Raw genomic sequence first — 18,273 nt, forward strand, 5'->3', positions numbered from 1 at the left:
AAGCACACATGTTTATTCTTCTGTCAAAACTTGTGTAAAGCTTCAGCTTTTAACTGAGATTATTATTAGTTATTTCGTAACTTTATGATAGTGTTGTGGTTGCACCTGAAGTCCAGTCATGTTGAAGCTGGTGTCCCAATCCTACTTTCTTGGCCTTCGCTGTGTGTTGTTGTTTTCTGCTCTCTGCTGCGAGCAAGCCAGGATCAGGCTGAGTTGGTAATTTTGTTCTGGTTGACCTCGAATGCTCTTTTGTCCATTGTGGTGGTACTGTTTTTTTTTTAATCTAATCACAAACTTAATTTTTGACAAATGCAATTACACAATCTCTTTAATTATCCAGCCCCCCCCCCCCGTTATTTAATGCTTTAACATATGAACTGATTTGAAGAACTAAAATAATTTAAAATCTTTGGTTTGACATAGCTTTTAGGATATAGTTAGACTCCTCAAGATAATTCCCTTGTAAGATTTTCTGTGAAAGGACGAGAAAGCAAAATGGGAGATGGGGATGATGGTGTTAGCAGAAATGTGAGTTCTTTGTTTCATAGACCTCAATAAACCCTTGTGTAAGCAAAGTGGTAATACACAATGTCTGAATACGTCCCCTGGAGGGTGCTTCGCTCCGCAACAGCAAACCAACTAGTAATCCTTGCCCCAAAAGAAGTCTGAATAGCTTTCACTTGGGCCAGAACTTTTTCAGCCATGGCCCCAGCCTGGTGGAATGAGCTCCCTGAGAACATCAGGGCCCTAATGGAACTATCAGTTTCTTAGGGCCTGCAAGATGGAGCTCTTCCGCCATGCTTATGGTTGAGGCCAGTCTGGGCAAACAAAGGGCCTCCCCCCTGCTGCGATCCAGATAGCTCTTACTGCTTACCATAATGAGAAGAACTTAATGGGGATGTCGCCGACTGTTTGGCCTATTTAGGAGTTTAATTGTTTTAACTGTTTTGATGATTTCAATGATTCTCGTATCTAGCATTGTTGTAAACCACCCCAAGTTGGCCATGCCAATAGGGGCGGTCTAGAAATTCAGTAATAAATTAATTAATTAACAAAGTCAGGTAAGCTATAAATTGTTGTTCAAATGGTTTATTTTATATGTTATACCATGAGCTAAAGTCCTTTTCCTGTAGAGTTTAATATAACAGGTTAAGGGCTTAGCACAAATATCAGGACAGATTTGGAAATGAGGAAGAAATCTTTTTTGCTCTAGTAGAACAAACAGTAAGAAGTAGAACCCTGACCCTATACTCTGTAGCCTATAATCACATGTTGTGGAGAGCTCAGCTTGGGGCTGGGTTCCTCATCTTGTATAACAGATCTGAGCTGTGGGGGTCTCAGTTCCCATAGGCAGGGAACCCGATTCAGACCACAGTATACATGGAAAAAGCATTTCATTCTTCCCACACAAGCAGAGTTTCCTTAGCCTGAAATGGTCCTAGGTGAGGTGCTATTAGGCCTTTTGGGGAAACTCTGTGTTCTTTGGGATACACATGGGGCCATTTCGCACGGCTTCAAAGTAGCAGAATGGTTGCTATTTGGAAATGCTACTAATTTGCCATAACCCACGACGTCGTAGACAATCTGCAACAATCCTGAAACCAATCAGCAAAAAGCGCTTCGTTGTGGCGCTTTCAGGGGAATCCAGAAAAGTGGATTCACCCTCCGGATAGCGATACACTCCTGCAACCAATCTGCAACAGTAGCGCTAAAGACCTGTGCGTTACCATTGTTGCTGGTTCTTCAAAGTCCCTCCCCCTGGCTCTCTCCTCCAAACTTCCGGCGAAGCGATCGCCATTTTTTTTTCTCCGAGCGAGCGGGGATAAACGCACCGGCGAGCCTCTTTCTGTTTAGAGGCTTCCCTGGCTTCAGTCCTTCACCTTTAGTCACTAAGCACAAACCACTGAAAAGCCCGTTTGCTGAAAGTCCCTTTATTTTTTACAAATAAATTCAGCCGAAAATCGGGCCCGTGAGAGGGGGGGGGGATTTTTTTTTTATCACTCGAGGCAGCGTGCAAACGATCATACAATCAAACGACAGCTCACATTAGGCAGCTGGATGGGTCTCTCCGTAGCAACGAATCTACCTAGATTCGTTGCTATGGGTCGTTTTTTTTTTAAAAAAACCTTTCTTAAAGGGAAAGGGGCTGTTTGGGAGCATGCTAACGGCTGCCCATTGGCTGCTTGACGGCCAGGGGCGGGACGAGCTTGGCAATAGCGCTTCCTTTCTAGCGATTTCTGCCGAGACCGGAAGCCTGTGGGAAACGCTAAAAAACGCAACTGATTCCACTACAAAGGCAGGTATGCATAACGACGAATTCCACTATTTTAAATGGCGATTTTTCATTCCGCAAACAATTTGCAACAAAGATCCCTGTGCGAAAAGGCCCATGGATTTCCCCATTGGGCTGAATGACATTGACCATACAACAGGACTGATATTTTGCACTTGGCTGAGGTTCCAAAGGGAGGACATGTTAAGATGGAGGACATGTTAAGATGGGCTCATCCTAGAGGCCAGCAGATAAAATTGGTTTCCAAGAGTTTCTTGAGTGGCTCATTATTGGTTTGGCAATAGGGAGCTTACTTGAACAGCCACCACAGTAGTTGCTTGGTGTTTTCTTCTCTTTGACAGAATGGAAGATTTGGTTCAGTGAAAGAGCATGGGTGCTTTGCATGAATGAAGTCCTAGGCTCTGTTTCTGGCATTTTCCATCCAAGGGTCTTAATTAAGCAGGTACTTGAAAATATCTTTCACTTCCAGGGATCCAGGAGAGCAGCTGCCAGTGGATATACTGAACTAGAGGAGACATTGGCTGGACTTGGTGTTAGGCAGCTTCATGTGTTCCTGTGATATCTTCAGGCAACAGCAATGGGAAAGCCAGCAGAAGAAAGCAAATAAGAACAGAGAGCCTCCTTGATCTCTTTGCTGCTTCCTAGAGAATGGGCATGCTCACCCACTGTTTTGTGAAACCCTGGGGTTCCTTGACAGCCCTGGAAGGGTTTTCCTGAATGGGTGGGAGTTAATTTTTTTTTAAGTTGTTTTTTGTGTTGCGGTACATCTTGGACTTTGGTAGAGTGTGTGATATTTTTATAAATTTTTAGGGGTAATTTTATTGGGGATTTTATGTATCTATATTTTGTAAACCGCCACGAACCTTGTGGGAGTGGTGGGCTAAAAATCTAATAAATAAATATTATATATCATAATAAATAAATATTATACTGGCAGTCTTCAAGCAAAGGTTGGATACACACTTTTCTTGGATGCTTTAGGATGCTTTGGGCTGATCCTGCATTGAGCAGGGGGTTGGACTAGATGGCCTGTATGGCCCCTTCCAACTCTAGGATTCTATGATTCTATATGTATAAATTTGTTAAACATTTATCGGGTGAGAGACCACTGGAAGAGCAGCGGTATGAAAATCAAATAATAAAAATAATGTAAAAAATATGAGGCCATGTCAGCCTACTCACCCTTCCCAAAATGGTCAATGATGGGTCTGGAGGGGGATGGGAAAGTGAGGTGCCCTCAGAGGACATGTCCACAGCTCTGCTTCCCAACCATATTCTGCACAATCACACCACTTCTGGATGTCCTTAAAGCCTGAAGAATGTTTCAGGATTTCTCAGTGGTTGAGAAAGGCTGCTGTAGAACCGTAGGGATAGGGGAGGTATAGATGTTTTGACCATAAAGAAAGAAGGGTTTTTGAAAGAGGGGGATTCCATGTTCTCCTGGTCCTCCTTTTCCTCTTTTTTATTTTAAGATTGCCAGCTCCAGCTTGGAGCTGGAGACATAGGGGGTCTGGGGCTTGGATAGGGCAGGGGAAGTGCCACAGAGTCCACCCTCCAAAGCATCTGTGTTCTCCAGGGGAATTGATGTCTGTGGTCTGGAGATTACCCATAATTCCGGGGAATCCCAGGGTGCCACCTGGAGGCTGCCATCCCTGTTTTCTCAATTTTCCTGCCTTCCTGGCTGTACTCCCTCAACCAGTCTTTGTCCTGATCTTTCTGCCTGCTCACTGCTCCCCACCCACCTCGATCCTCTTTGGAATCCAAGTGAAGTAAATGATCCCTGATATCTTGTAAGGCCACCTCCCAAGATTTCAGCAGCCATTTTTGGTTTTTCTGGGTCACCACAGACAAAATCAGTGATGAGTTCTCCTGGGCAATTCAAAGAGGGCACTGAGAACTTGAGAAATGACCTTGCAAGATTGCTCCGCAAACTGTTTATTTCTCCCCTCCCCTTTTGGTTAGAAACATCTCAACTTTCTCTGCAAGGCCCATTGTGCAACGTAGCCGTAACGTTTATTCACGCTGACCATAATCTGCCTTCTTTGCTATCGAACGGTCCTTATTCTCTTTGAAGTCAGATAGAAGCCACGGCAGAATCCCCGTCTTCCTCCCTGCCTAGCATAAGTTTTTAGAACATTGGACAAGAGATTGAAGTTGTTTATCAAAAGGCTTTCCTTAACTTTTCCTTGATGTAACACTGGCATAACAACAGGCAGGCCATAAGCGAAGAAAACATGTGAAGCATGGCTATCCCCGTGCAGCGTGATTTGGGTTTTGTTTAGTCAAAAACGAGACCGTCAAGAGATTATTGAAACATATCCTTTGGCACGCAAGGAGGAGATGTTTAATTTTAAAGGGGGAAAGGAATTTGTTGCTCTTCCCCTTAAGAGGTCATGAACTTGAGCAGGAATGAGCCATTCTTTGGCAGCTGTAAATATTTTGCAACTTGCCTTTTGGGAATGAAGACTTGGTCCGGGTAGACCAGCTTCTGCGAGGCCTTTGGCCCTCACAGACCAGGCCTCATTGCTTTGAGGTCTGGCAACACCCGGGTGCAACAGAAGGCTCGCTGGGCCTGCCATCTGGCTATATAGCACTACAGCTCTCCCCACGTTGCCATTTGTTCTAATGGCAGGGGAGAAAATATTGGTATTGGCCAGTAGTTCCTGTTTATTGGCTTTAAACGAAGGATAACGTTGCTTAATTTGACACACACAAAAGCGAAGATTGGGGAAGATAGGGTTGCATTAATAGCAGCCCCATGTTTAGAAGAGGCTTTGTAGGATTTGCCAGCTGGCGACACCCTTGGGTTACAAGTATTTCATGTGGTGTTCATTTCGATCTTGAAATTTCTGTTACTTTTTTTATAACTTTGCAGTTATGTAATTAAAGATGTCAAAGAAAATTCAGGGGATATTTTTTTTTTAACAACCCCCTCTTTGTCCATGAGGTTCTAAGAAGAAGAAGAGTTGGTTCTTATATGCCACTTTTGTCTACCCGAAGGATACTCAAAGCGGCTTACAGTTGCCTTCCCTCTTCCCACAACAGACACCCTGTGGGGTGGGTGAGGCCGAGAGAGCCCTGATATCACTGCTCGGTCAGAACAGCTTTATCAGTGCCGTGGGGAGCTCAGTGTCACCCAGCTGGCTGCATGTGGGGGAGGAGTGGAGAATCAAACCCGGCATGCCAGATTAGAAGTCTGCAATCCTAACCACTACACTAAACTGGCTAAGGATTTGGGGCTCCTTTATAAAGTCCTCCTAAAGTACTACAGGAGTCTCTTCCCTCAGTTGTATTACCTTGGCCACCTTGTTGTTGGTTTCCAGAGGAGTGGTCTGCCAGAGACTGAGATGGAGCCTGAGGAGGACAGACACCTCTGTGGGCTACCATGCCATAGAGTCCACTCTCCGAAGCTTGCATTTTTTCCGGGGGAACTGATCTCTGTGATATGGAGATGAACTGTAATTCCGGGACATCCTCAGGTCCCACATGGAGGCTGGCGTCCCTAAACCCAGCCTATATAATGCAGTTTTTGCAGATACCATATTGAATGAATGCAGGAAGGAATTTCAGCTGGAAAGTTCCTGAGAAACCTCTTGCAGATCGGAATCCGTGCTTGCAGTTCTGCTGAAGCTAAGCCCCGGGAGAAGGACTCCTTACCATTAGCGTTTGCATTCTGTGACTTGTGAATGGTGGACTGATGTCCGTGGAACAGGATGCTCCTTACAACTTCATACCAGCTTTTTTTGCGATGTGAGTGTGGTGGTGACATACTTAATGCCAGTATGTGCACGGACTGATGGTTGGCGTGCCAAATGCCACAGCAATTAGTGAACTGGTCGCTGCCCACTGGAATAATAAAGAATGCGACTCTTGCGAAACTGTTCAATTACAAAACAAACAGTGGGGTTGAAAAGGAATGGCTGAGGTTGGACAGAGCTGCGGGCTTGGTGAACTCACGGAGCACCAAGGGAACTGAGGAAAAGCTGACATTTTTGTGACTTCAGAGCTCTTTTGGTCTTTCTATTCTATATATTAGAAGAAGAAGAAGAAGAAGAAGAAGAAGAAGAAGAAGAAGAAGAAGAAGAAGAAGAAGAAGAAGAAGAAGAAGAAGAGTTGGTTCTTATATGCCGCTTTTCTCTACCCGAAGGAGGCTCAAAGTGGCTTACAGTCACCTTCCCTTTACTCACCCCACAGCAGACACCCTGTGGGGTGGGTGAGGCTGAGAGAGCCCTGATATCACTGCTCAATTAGAACAGCTTTATCAGTGCTGTGATGAGCCCAAGGTCACCCAGCTGGCTGCATGTGGGGGAGTGCAGAATTGAAGCTGGCTTGCCAGATTACAAGTCCACACTCCTAACCACTATACCAATCTGGGAGGGGCCATGGCTCAGAAGTAAAGCCTCTGCTTGGCATGCAGGAGGTCCCAGGTTCAATCCCTGGCATATCCTGCTTAAGGGACCAGGCAACTGGTGATGGAAAAGACCTCTGCCTGTGTCCCTGAAGAACTGCTGTCTATCTGAGTAGACATTACTGACCTTGCTGGACCAAGGGCTTGGTTAGTTAGAAGGCAGTTTCATCTGTGTTCATATAAGTAGAAAGAAGACACAAAATCATTTTGTATCATCCCGTAGTCAAGGCAGATTTCATGTGTACTAGCCAAAAGATATGACAAAATAACAGCATCAAAATAAAAGTTTGCATCTGTTCTAACGCAGATATATTTTATTCACAGTGTCATGTGTATGTGCACTTCATCTGATACAGTCAGACATGAAGGGTGCATGCACAAGTAAGCTTACACCTTGAACAAACCTTTGCCGAGCTTTAAAATGATCTGTATTAGATATGAGAATATATGAGAATATTGGAGATCGTGAATAGGCGAAGTCCAATCCATGTTTTCTAACATGCTTGTATCCTTTTTCTCTGCTCTTTCTTGGTGTAGTGGTTAGGAGTGCGGACTTCTAATCTGGTGAGCTGGGTTTGATTTCCCACTCCCCCACATGCAGCCAGCCTGGTGACCTTGGGCTCATCACAGCACTGATAAAGCTGTTCTGTCCGAGCAGTGATATCAGGGCTCTCTCAGCCTCACCTCCCTCACAGGGTGTCTGTTGTGGGGAGACAAAAGGGAAGGCAAAACTGCTTTGAGCCTCCTTCGGGTAGAGAAAATCAGCATATAAGAATCAACTCTTCTTCTTCTTCTTTGTCTTCTTCGTCTTCTTCAATTAAAATAAAAATTCTTAAAAAAAAATTGGTTGTGTAGCCCAAGGTCACTTTGTCAGCAACAGAACCTCATTTTTTTGCATGTGTTCAGTGATGTTAGAACATCATAACACTGTAAACAAACATCGGGAGAAGCATGGTTGCTGCCATTTCAAAGGTCTCTTGATCTTCGTTGCCAGCTTTACTGGGCAGAATCACAATTGAAGTCGGGATTTCATCACACCGTTTTTTATAGATGCAAAATGGTAATGAAAGACAAGTGGTTAATTTATCGGGATATACTGGGTTTCTCTCAGTCAAGGGAAAATGTAATAAGAGGATTGAACTGTCAAGTAGTTTTTCTGTGTACAGCTTTTAGAAAGATTTAAAATGTATTTTTATGAAGATGCTAAAACTGTATTTGACATGGAACTATGGATACATGATGGACATGTTATTGTAAAAATGTAGAATCTTTTATCAAAATATGATCCAGAAAATGAACAGGCGGAAGATTGAACTTGAATTTTGAATCCCTAAATAACTTTTGTTGGAGAACAATCCTTGTAGCATACGAAGGGATATATTCTGTTTCCTTGTCATGGATTTATGCATAATCTGGTTAGGCTCAGTTATAAAATTATGTAAAGAGTGAAGTGAGTTTATTAGTTAGTTGTTGGTGACGAGAACCGTGGCCTCTGTCTTTCTCCTTTGCCATGGCATGTTTTGGGGAGGGTATGTCACAGTTCATGTACGTTTGAATAAACCTGTCAAGAACCTTTCTAAGGTCTGTTTGTATCTTTTAACGAAAAGAACTACCATGCAAATAGAGATTGGAATGATGCATTAACGATTCGTATCTTGAATCTTTCACATTTTTGATTCATTACATAACCCAGCAAAATATTGGTTCCAGTTTGGGGAGATGAAAGAGCTGGAAACGATCCCTGGCCGTTTAGGTTGGCACAGCAGAGAGGCGGGAGACTGGAGATGTTAATACTTGAGAACCAGGAGGAATCATATGTGTTCTGTTCTTTTCAGGACAACATTGCCTTGTTCCTACGAGGTTGCAAGGAGTTGGGCCTTAAAGAATCACAGCTCTTCGACCCGGGAGATCTGCAGGATGCTTCAAGCAGGACAACAGCCAAGTGAGTCCCAACACCTCTTGTCTCTCTGGAATCAGACTAGGATATGCGCTCGGTTGGGAACCCTTGTTTTGCTGCGCGATAAGGATGCTAGAATTGCAGAGCTGGTGACATTCTTTGCGCTGGTGCATTGGCTTTGAAATGGTTCCAGTGGTAGATCCCCACACAGCCTTAAGGTGGATTGAACTGTGGCTCCACAACCATCCACTCCTTTAAGAATGAGTGCAGAAGGATGAGGATAAACCAGGGAAGGGGCAGAGAATGTGCATGTGGTTAGGTCTGTGTGTTTCCCCCCCCAAATGAATTAGGATTCTCTCTGCAGGAGGCTTCAGCAGGCCAGGAGGGAGGAGGAAGAGCAGAACAAAGTTTGGAGTCCAGAGGCATCTTTAAGACCCACAAAGTTTTATTCAAGGTACAAGCTTTTGTGTGCAGGTGTACTTCCTCAGATACAGATACATGCACACTAAAGCCTATATACCTTCTCAGTCCTGGCCCTGATCTGGTGGAATGAGCTCCCAGGAGAGCTAAGGGCACTGTCAGAGCTTTCTCAGTTCTGTAGGGCCTGCAAGATGGAGCTCTTCTGCCAGGTCTTTGGTTGAGGCCAGGGTGGTTAAGATCTGGGCCCCCCACCAAAGAGGCAGAACAACTGCCCACCCCTCTTCAGATTGTCCCCTGAGGCACGTGGCTTTTGGCAGTCCATTAAGGGGGGATGGAAGGAGTCTTTATCACCTCTGACAGGGATAATTGTTTTATGGGGAGTTTTTACTGTAGGGTTTTTATCCTGTTACCTGCCATGAGCTAGCTTGACCAGGAGTGGTGGGTCATAAGTCAAATAAATAAAATAAAATAAACAGTGCTGCCAGGCCCAAGAACTCCAGGAGTTTGTGCAAAAGATTTACTGTTGTTTTAACATTTTGCCCAATCCCAGTCCCGATTAAAATACAACCAGATGCTTTAAAAAACAAAACGCTAAGGGTAATATTGAGATGAATGCATTTGCTCAAAAACAGGCTTAAACTGATGACACATATTTACATTTCTGAGTCCGCTTCTAAGCAGGAGGAGGAAATTAAGCACCTTGTTACTGCAGATTAAAGGGGCTTTCGGGATGCTTTATTGTTCTCGTTAAAGGGTCCTCAAAAGCTGATGGCCCCATGATTAAACAAACCATCCATCTGCTTAACTTCTGGTCCAAACAGCAGGCTGTGTGTCTGTGTCTCCTTGAGAGGCCGAGCGAACTCAGGCGAAATATCCACCCTGTCCACCCACCCACCCACATGCACAGCCAGCAGCCAACACCAGAGACTCAAACCACTAGGAATACATATGCAAGTCTGCTCCAAATCCTACTGGTCTGGTCAGTGGGGCATAGTCCTAGGGAAAGGCACTATAGGAGCTTAAACAGTTCCGTAGGGCCTGCAAAAGGGAGCTCTTTTGCCAGGCTTTTGGTTGAGGTCGACCTGAATTCAATCACTTCCCACTGGTCCCTGAGCCCCCCTCCCGTGAGAACCACCACTGACATGTCCATCCTACAGGGCCGTAAGTATGTCACAGTTAAAATTGGATGTTCTCACCATGTTTGTTCCATTATGAAATCAGAGTCCAGTAAGACAAAGTTGGTCTTAAAGATGCTACTGGACTCTGATTTTCTTGTGCTACTTCAGACCAACATGCATTTGAATTGTTCCATTATGTTACTGTTCTCCAGTTATGACTGTTTCACTATTGTTCAATTTATCACGTTATGTGTACTGTTTTTTCCCTCTCCAGTTCTATGTAAACTGCCCTAAGCCTCAGGGGAGGGCAATATATAAATATAAGAAATAAATAAAAATAAATAAATAAAATGTTCTAAAGAAGGCACTAATGTAGAGGCCTAGAGTTAGAAGGGCAGCCCTCTAGTCCAACCCCCAGTTCAATGCAGGATTGGAAAAGCTTGAGCATTCCTGGTGGGAAGGCTTGAAGGAGAGCCCACCCCCTGATAATTGGTTCTACTGTTCCAACTTGACTGTTAGAAGAAGAGCTGGTTATTTTTGGACCCTGCTCTTTCCTGCCCAAAGTAGTCTCAGAGGATACAGTCACCCACCCATCTTCTCCCCACAACAGGCACCCTATGAGATGGGTGAGACGGAGAGAGCTCTGAGAGAATTGTGACTGGCCAAAGTCACTCAGCTGGCTGCATGTGGAGGAGGAGTGGGGAATCAAACCCAGTCCTCCAGATCAGATGCTGCTTCTCTTAACCATGACACCACATTTGCACTCATTAGAAGATTTCTTCCAAAGTTCATCTGACATCTGTCCACCTGCAACTTCAACCCATTAGATTTAGTCTAGCCCAAAGGAACAGCAAAGATTCTTGGATCAAGTTACCCCTCTTCTCTGGGCTCAACAATAACCTACTTACGTCATCCTTTCCCCGTAAGACGTTTTTGAGATCTGCAGCTAGAGTTCCAGCATCCATTTTCTCTAGAGGAACTGATCTGAGTAGTCTGGAGATGAGCAGCAATCCCAGGGGGATTCCAGGTCCCACCTGGAGGCTGGCATTCCTCCTCTTCCTCCATCATTTATCGTATGGAAGATGTATCATATAACCAGGAGACCCTAGGATTGTCTGGCAGCCAGGCAAGAGACATTTGGAGGTGGGTTTCCATTGCCATGTTGTGACCCCTAGTGTTCCTTGGGCAATTCCCATCCAAATGCCAGCCAGGGTCAACCCTGCTTAGCTTCCGGGATCTGATGGGAATGGGCTTGGCTGGCCTGTAATTAAAAATTATATTCAAGCACTATGGGTTGCTGCTTCTGTCACCTTCCTGTGCAAGCAGAATGGTGCTAAGTACAGTTTCCATTCTGCTCATGCATCGCTTGATCCAACTCAATATTTAGTTTCCAGCATAGCCCCCAACTCTGCCTCTGTTTCCACCAGCGGACAATGGGAACTCTGAGATGGACCACTCCCTTGAGATGTTTTTTGGTACAGCCCCCTGTGCCCCTCTCTCAGCCCTTGCCAAATGTCTGAGCTCTCTGAATTTTCTTTCCCAAGGTCCCTGAAGTATTTTATAGAGGAGCAGTGCCTACAGCAGCCGCCAGTGACCCCTTCCCTTTCTCTGCCCCTTCTCTTCTTTGCAGGGGAAGGGGTCCTTGTGTTGCAAGGAAACTGTGATTCATGGAACCAAATGGCTCAGAGCTTTCAGGCTGTGTTTGTTGCTCCGTCTCCCTAGCAACTGCCCTTCATCTGCTCACCCATGTTAAGAAAAGTGTCTCCACCCATCCCTGCAAACTCTGCATCTTAACAATGTAAACACTGTTATCTGTAGGGTCACGCACTGGGTTGTTTATCTAGACTTAGCTCATGGCCTTCTGAAGAGTCGGGCGTAAGCCGAAGCCAAAGCAAATTGGCTGCTAGAGGAAGGCTCATTGACATCCTCCGTAATCCCGGGTTCCTCATGACCTGCTGTGATTTCCCACCAAAATCCTCTCCCAGCTATTGGCCTCCTGACGAGCTGTCGAAGAACAGTAGACTGCTGTCTAACTCACCCATTCCTGGCCTCGGGATGGAGCACAGGAACTCCTGCACTTCCATGGCTGAGTCAGATGCTGCTGGTCAGGGAGGTGGATGCTTTGGAGGGATCAGACCCATTTACTTTGAATGGAGTGGAGGTGGCATTTGCAGATCAAGTTAAGAACTTGGGGGCACACAGGATCCAGCCTGTCTCTTAGAAAAGCTGGACGGCATACTGTGCCATTCCACACATAATGGATAATGCACTTTCGACGTGCTTTTGCAGCTGATTTTCCTGTGGACCAGGGCTGAATCTGCACTTACTTGGTTTATTCCGTTGTGGATCCTGATGAATCCAGACTGATTTGAACTCGGGTCTTCCTCCCCCCCCCATTGAAACAGAAAGTGCTTGGTTAGGGAAGCTCAGAAGGGGAGGGGGGGAGCCAAGCACAGCAATAGCATCTTTCTTTCTTTTCTTGAACGAGGGGGTGGGGGGGAAGAGGATTGGAGACAGCAGAGGAGGGAGAGAAAAAACAAGAGGCAAATCTCTACTGAGAGAAGTTTAGGCTTCTGAAGTTTCTGCTAAGAAAAGTTAAGGCTTCCCCTTTAAGCCTGGAAACCAGGAACTGACACCCTGGCCAATCAGGGCTTCTCTACCATGGAATTCAGCAGCAAATTTGAAACAGACTGAGCTCCGCATGCTTTCTCATGCTTTCTCAATCCGATTCTTCAAATATTGAGGGTTATATCCATTCTAGGATATTGCAGGATAAAGGTAGGGTCACTTCAGATCAATCATGCTTGTTGCAGAGGGAAACTTTAAATCGCCCAAAATCAAAACGGAAATCACATTCTGTGTAGATGGCAGGGACTTAATCGACCTGGGATTGCAATAAGAGCTCTGTGCATATTCAGCCTAGAATAATCTGCTTCTGCACAGGCAAATCCAGCCGCAAAAGCACATTGAAAGTGCATTCTCCTCCGTGTGCAGAATGAGCCCTGGAAACTGGTTCAAAATGCAGCACCTTATGACCGTCAGTGACTAGTTGACAGAAAGGCCTCTTGCCTGCATAGGATGCCAGTTCATTTCCAAACCTCTAAAACCCTTTACAACTACACATTTGCCAGCCCATTTCTCCTTAGACATCTCCAAGTGCCAACTATGATCCTCAGGTAGTCACCTTCAGTCTGTCTGTCTACTCCTTTTCAATAATTGCTCTCAATTTGGGGGTGGGTGGGCTCACCAAGCTGGTGGGGAGGGCACCACCCTTGTAGGAATCACTGTAAGCCTGATTTATTTGGGATGAGTTTTAAGAGGGTTTCAGTTGCAGGCCTTTTCTTTGGGGGGGGGGGGAGAATGGGATTTTATGGTATTGTGGATAGAATTGTCAGGTCCCTTTCACAACCAGCACAGGTGGGGTTACTAGGGGCAGGTTTATCACCTCAACTTCTTGGGATTTGTGAGTGGAATCTGGAGGGGACAGGGATCTCGGTGGGGCACAGTGCCATAGAAGTCGCAGTCTCGATCATCCGTTTAATGCAGGGGGACTGATGGCGGTAGCTCGGAGATGCAATTCTGGTAGATCCTCAGGCCCTACCTGGAGGCTGGCCTCCCTAACTGCAGACAGTTTTCATTCAGAGTCCCACATCATCTTGAGACACCAGGGGAAGATGGGGTATGGATTAAATGAACGCATTATGCATGTGCAATTGAGCACTGCATCGCTAGGATCGGGGGCAAAGTGTGCAATGTGAAAAAAGGCAGGGAGGAAGGGGCCTAAAACAGAGGTAGTCAACCTGTGGTCCTCCAGATGTTCATGGACTACAATTCCCATGAACCCCTGCCAGCAAATGCTGGCAGGGGCTCATGGGAATTGTAGTCCATGAACATCTGGAGGACCACAGGTTGACTACCCCTGGCCTAAAATATAGATTTAAAGAAATGGAGCAAAAGGACATTAGAATATCTAAAGAGAATGAGGATGAGATTGATGGTAGCTTCGGAGGCGGGGGTGGTGGTGATTGCAGCCCAGGTTTGGAGCTGTCTGATTGGGGGCTCCAAACTTTTGAAAATGTGTGTTTAAAAATCAATAGAAATAGATCCTATGTATTTTGAGGGGAGTGCTCTTTGTCACGGCACGAGTGGTTTCCCAGCGTTTGCACAACAGAATTTGTATCATTATTAAAGTAGTGGGAAAATACCTTTGACCATCAGCACTGCCTCAGAGTGCATGGAGAGAACTTTTGCAGTTTGATTTTTCCCTGTGCACCTTTGGGGGGAGGTTCTCCTTCTTCCTCTTCCTTTGCTGGTGGATTTTTGTGTCTGCTTTTAGTTTTGCATTGCTTGGGCCCAATTGGCCACTGCAGGCTGGCTATCAATGCGAGAGATTTACCTTTCTTTGATTTTTTTTTAAATTTGAGGTGAGAGAACCACCCTAAATCAGGGTTGGGGCCTGGTGAAGTCTTATGTCATTTCCAGCTCAGCCCCTTCATACTCTGTGCTCAGTGGCATAGCATTACGTAGATTTGTCTTATCACGTAAAAATAATAAAGGATATTGCTCAAAGTTAATAAAATCAGCAAGCTGCAGTGATGCTGGGGGGTGGGCAGGGTTGGTGTTTCTGCCTGTCGTTCTCTTCCCACTGCCCTATTTCCATTTAAGAATAGCTGTTTGCCTCCTTTAGTTGTTTTGGTCCACTAAAGTTTTAGCTGCTTGGACTGCAGCAATCCTGGAGCTTCACGCCACCAGGCATATGAATGATTGAGTTCCACCTTCCTAGGATTCTTTTCCCCTCATGTGTTTCTAACCGGCAGGCACATCCTGCAAGCTTTTGTTAGGGGAAACATGTGACCTGCTGCATAATACAAGCTCTTGGAAAGAGTTTCTGATATTTCTTTCCTTTCTTTTTTGTGTGTGTGCACATTCAGGAATCTCGATGGTAGCAGGAAGCTGAGAAACGTAAGTATTGAGACGTGCAGCATCTCTCAGGGGGGTTTGTGTCGTTAAGCTTGCAACTTTTGTAGGCAAAAACCCAGTAGTGTGTCTGGGGGGAAAGTGGTTTTTTTTTTTAATATGTATTTTTTGGCATGTGCTCGATCTCTCTTTGGTTCACAATCCGAGGTGCTGTTGTGGAAAACTCGCTTTCCTCCCTCTTCAATTAGGAAATAATGTAACTCCTTGACACGCCAGCAGACTTTTAATGTTTGGCTGCAGGAAAGGGGCATTTCATAAAACTGTGTTTGTGTCCTCCTCCCGGCTTTTAGAAATTACTAATCATAATGTTGCAAAAGGAGCATGTGTTTCTGTTTGGTTTGTGTGGCTGACCGGGAAATACTGCCTCATCCTCAGTTGCAGAACTGCCGTTTTCCATTGTGACTGCACCTTTGCTTTTGTTTCTGCGCATTGCATGCGGAGGTGCCATTTTCAAAGCAGCTCTTTCTGCCCAGTCATCGTGTTGATTGCGCCCAGTGGCAGCCTGGGCAACACTGGGTGGGGGGGAGGGGGTTTGAAATGCCTGATGAAGAAGGACTTTTGAAAAACTGAGTTGATCACAGAGTTGAATGAACAACTGAAGGTCAGGCAAAACTTCTGGATTTCTTGTCCATTGTAAAGTGCTGACTGCTGTCTTCGCCTTGTCTTTGGCTGATGTGCTTGGACATTCGAGGGCAATACTAAGAAGGCAATTCTAGGGCAATATCAGACTTTCTGTAATAGCTTTCCAAGCCTGTGTTATAGCTCCTGGTAAAAAGGACACCATTTTTGTATCTTGCTTTCCTGGAATCAGTAATACAATAATGGTCCCCCCCCTGCTTTAACGGTGCACAAATAAAGAAAAGGATTTTTTGGAATAGTTACTTTGAAGACTGCCAGTCTCCAGACTTAGTAAAAGACTGTTTTATAAGCGCTTGCTTTGTTTCTCAAAGGGCAGCATGACTACATGAAGCTAATTTTCAGAAAAACTGCTGATCTTCCATCCCAGCTGAAAGAGTGGTTTAAGAACAAAAAATTCAGCTGAATCCAAAACTGAAAACAGTGGCGGACACCCCCTGAGGAGCTTAGGGTGGAGGAAAAGTGCCTATGTTGGAAAACTTTGAAATGATGTTGCCCAGCTTGGGGGGGGGGGACCAATTTCCAAGTTGTGTCTCTAGGGTTGCACTTCTGCAGCTTTAAACTGTACCCCTGAATTCTTATCTTTCCTTTATATTAACAAAGTGGTGTAGCAGAGATTCCTTAACTATTTACTCAGAGTAGCATCCCATTGAACGCAATAGGACTTGCTTCCCCAAAGGCATATATTGTAGACTTATCCAGAAGGAAGTTTGTTTAATTGGGTTGTATGCTTGTAAACGATGCAGACTTGCTTGGGATTTTATCGACTGCAGTGGGACTTCTGAGTAAGCAGCAAGAAGGAAATCTCCTCTGGGAACGGGTTTCAGAGCCCGGCTTCATCAAAAGCATAATTCAGCAAACAGGGAAGCTCAAACAGGAGAGCCCAAATTATCCATTGTTACTGAATAACAGCCGCGGTCGGAATCCAGCCAATAGACATGCAACCACCTGCCAAAAGATGAGCTGATCTGATGAAGTTTTAGAGACTTAGGGATTTGTTGTACAGCTAAACATTAAAAGAAGGAAGGTTCAGGATAAATGTTCCCTTATTGCCTGAATGGAGGCAGACGCTCACCCACCCCTAAATAGCACTATTATAGAATTTGGCTTCCTAAACAGTCCAGTAATGGAAACATTTTTCATTTCCCATGGCTGTATATGTGTGCTTACTCTGCTCCACCCCCCACCCCCAAATTAATTTGTTACAATGTGTGGAAATTCCCTTTCGGTGATCTGATTATCCTCTAAAAGGATCCCAGGCACAGCACCTGGGTTACCGTAAACAGGAAAAAAACACTTTCGTTGATAAATACTTGCCATACAAACAGCCCCCGGAAATTAATGAATGCCTATTCTTTAAGATAAATAGTCAAGGCTGTTCAAGACTTTGCACCGAAAGGCCTATCCAATTGGAAGTCATCCATACTAGCATTTTCAAGTCTCATTTCATTTAACTTTTAAAAAATCCGCCTATGCAACTTCCATCCAGAACTGCAAGCTTGTGTTTTTAGCCTCCCACCCGACCCCCTCCAAAAGCAATACTGGACAGGCACAATTTGCTTTGCCCACCCTATAGGTCTAGGATTCCCACTCTGGGCTAGGAGATACCTGGAAAGGTTGGGGGTGGAGCTTGGGGAGGGTGGAGTTTGGAGAGGGGAGGGACCTCAGCAGAGTAAAACACCACTGAGTCCACCTTCCGAAGCAGCCGTTTTCTCCAGGGGAACAGATCCTGGTCAACTGTAAATCAGTTGTAATACAATAAAATCAGAGTCCTGTAGCACCTTTAAGACCAACAAAGATTTATTCAGGACATGAGCTTTCAAGTGCAAGCACTCTTCATCAGACAGAGAGTGCTTGCCCTCAAAAGATCACGCCCCGAATAAATCTTTGTTGGTCTTAAAGGTGATACTGGATTCTGATTTTATTGTGCTACTTCAAACCAACACAGCTACCCAGTTGTAGTAGCAGGAGATTCCAGGTGTCACCTTGAAGTTGGCACCCTTTTTGCATCTTAGAAAAGCCAGAATGGAAAGGGGTGGGGAGGTATCTTGAAACAGATGGTAGATCTAACCCATCTCAATGTATGGACAATGCAGATGCACTTGTTTTTCTAAACCATGGTCAAGGGATTTGGAACAAGCCATGGGTACATTCACCCTCTACTCCTCTTAGTGTACAGCCCCCCTCCCCAAGATGCCACAGGTGGGAGAGGAGGGGAAAGGTGTTTGTAAGCCACTTTGGGACTCCTTTGGGTAGTGAAAAACAGGGTATAAAAACCCGAGTTCTGATTGCAAGTAGAGGCTATTGTCTGTATGCTGAAGAAGTGTGCATGGACACGAAAGCTCATACCCAGATTTAAACTCTGTTGGTCGTAAAGGTGCCACTGGACTTAAACTTTTTTTCTGTTTTAAAGGGCAGTCGTTGTTGTCTAGGGATGCCAGCCTCCAGGTGGGAATTTGAGATCCCCCGGAATTACTGCTCATCTCAACTACAGAAATCAGTTTCCCTGGAGAAAGAAGAAGAG

General features: G+C 45.1%; 1 protein-coding gene across 1 annotated transcript in view; it reads left to right on the forward strand.

The window, feature by feature from the left end:
• The window catches only part of LIMCH1 (LIM and calponin homology domains 1), a 201,957-nt gene that overhangs the window by 112,533 nt on the left and 71,151 nt on the right, over positions 1-18,273 (forward strand). The window contains 2 exon segments of the mRNA XM_077301774.1: positions 8,537-8,643; positions 15,068-15,098. Of these exon segments, the coding sequence (XP_077157889.1) occupies positions 8,537-8,643; positions 15,068-15,098 (138 nt within the window).

Source organism: Paroedura picta, chromosome 10, assembly GCF_049243985.1.
Source record: "Paroedura picta isolate Pp20150507F chromosome 10, Ppicta_v3.0, whole genome shotgun sequence".
In the NCBI taxonomy this organism is placed as follows: Eukaryota; Metazoa; Chordata; class Lepidosauria; order Squamata; family Gekkonidae; genus Paroedura; species Paroedura picta.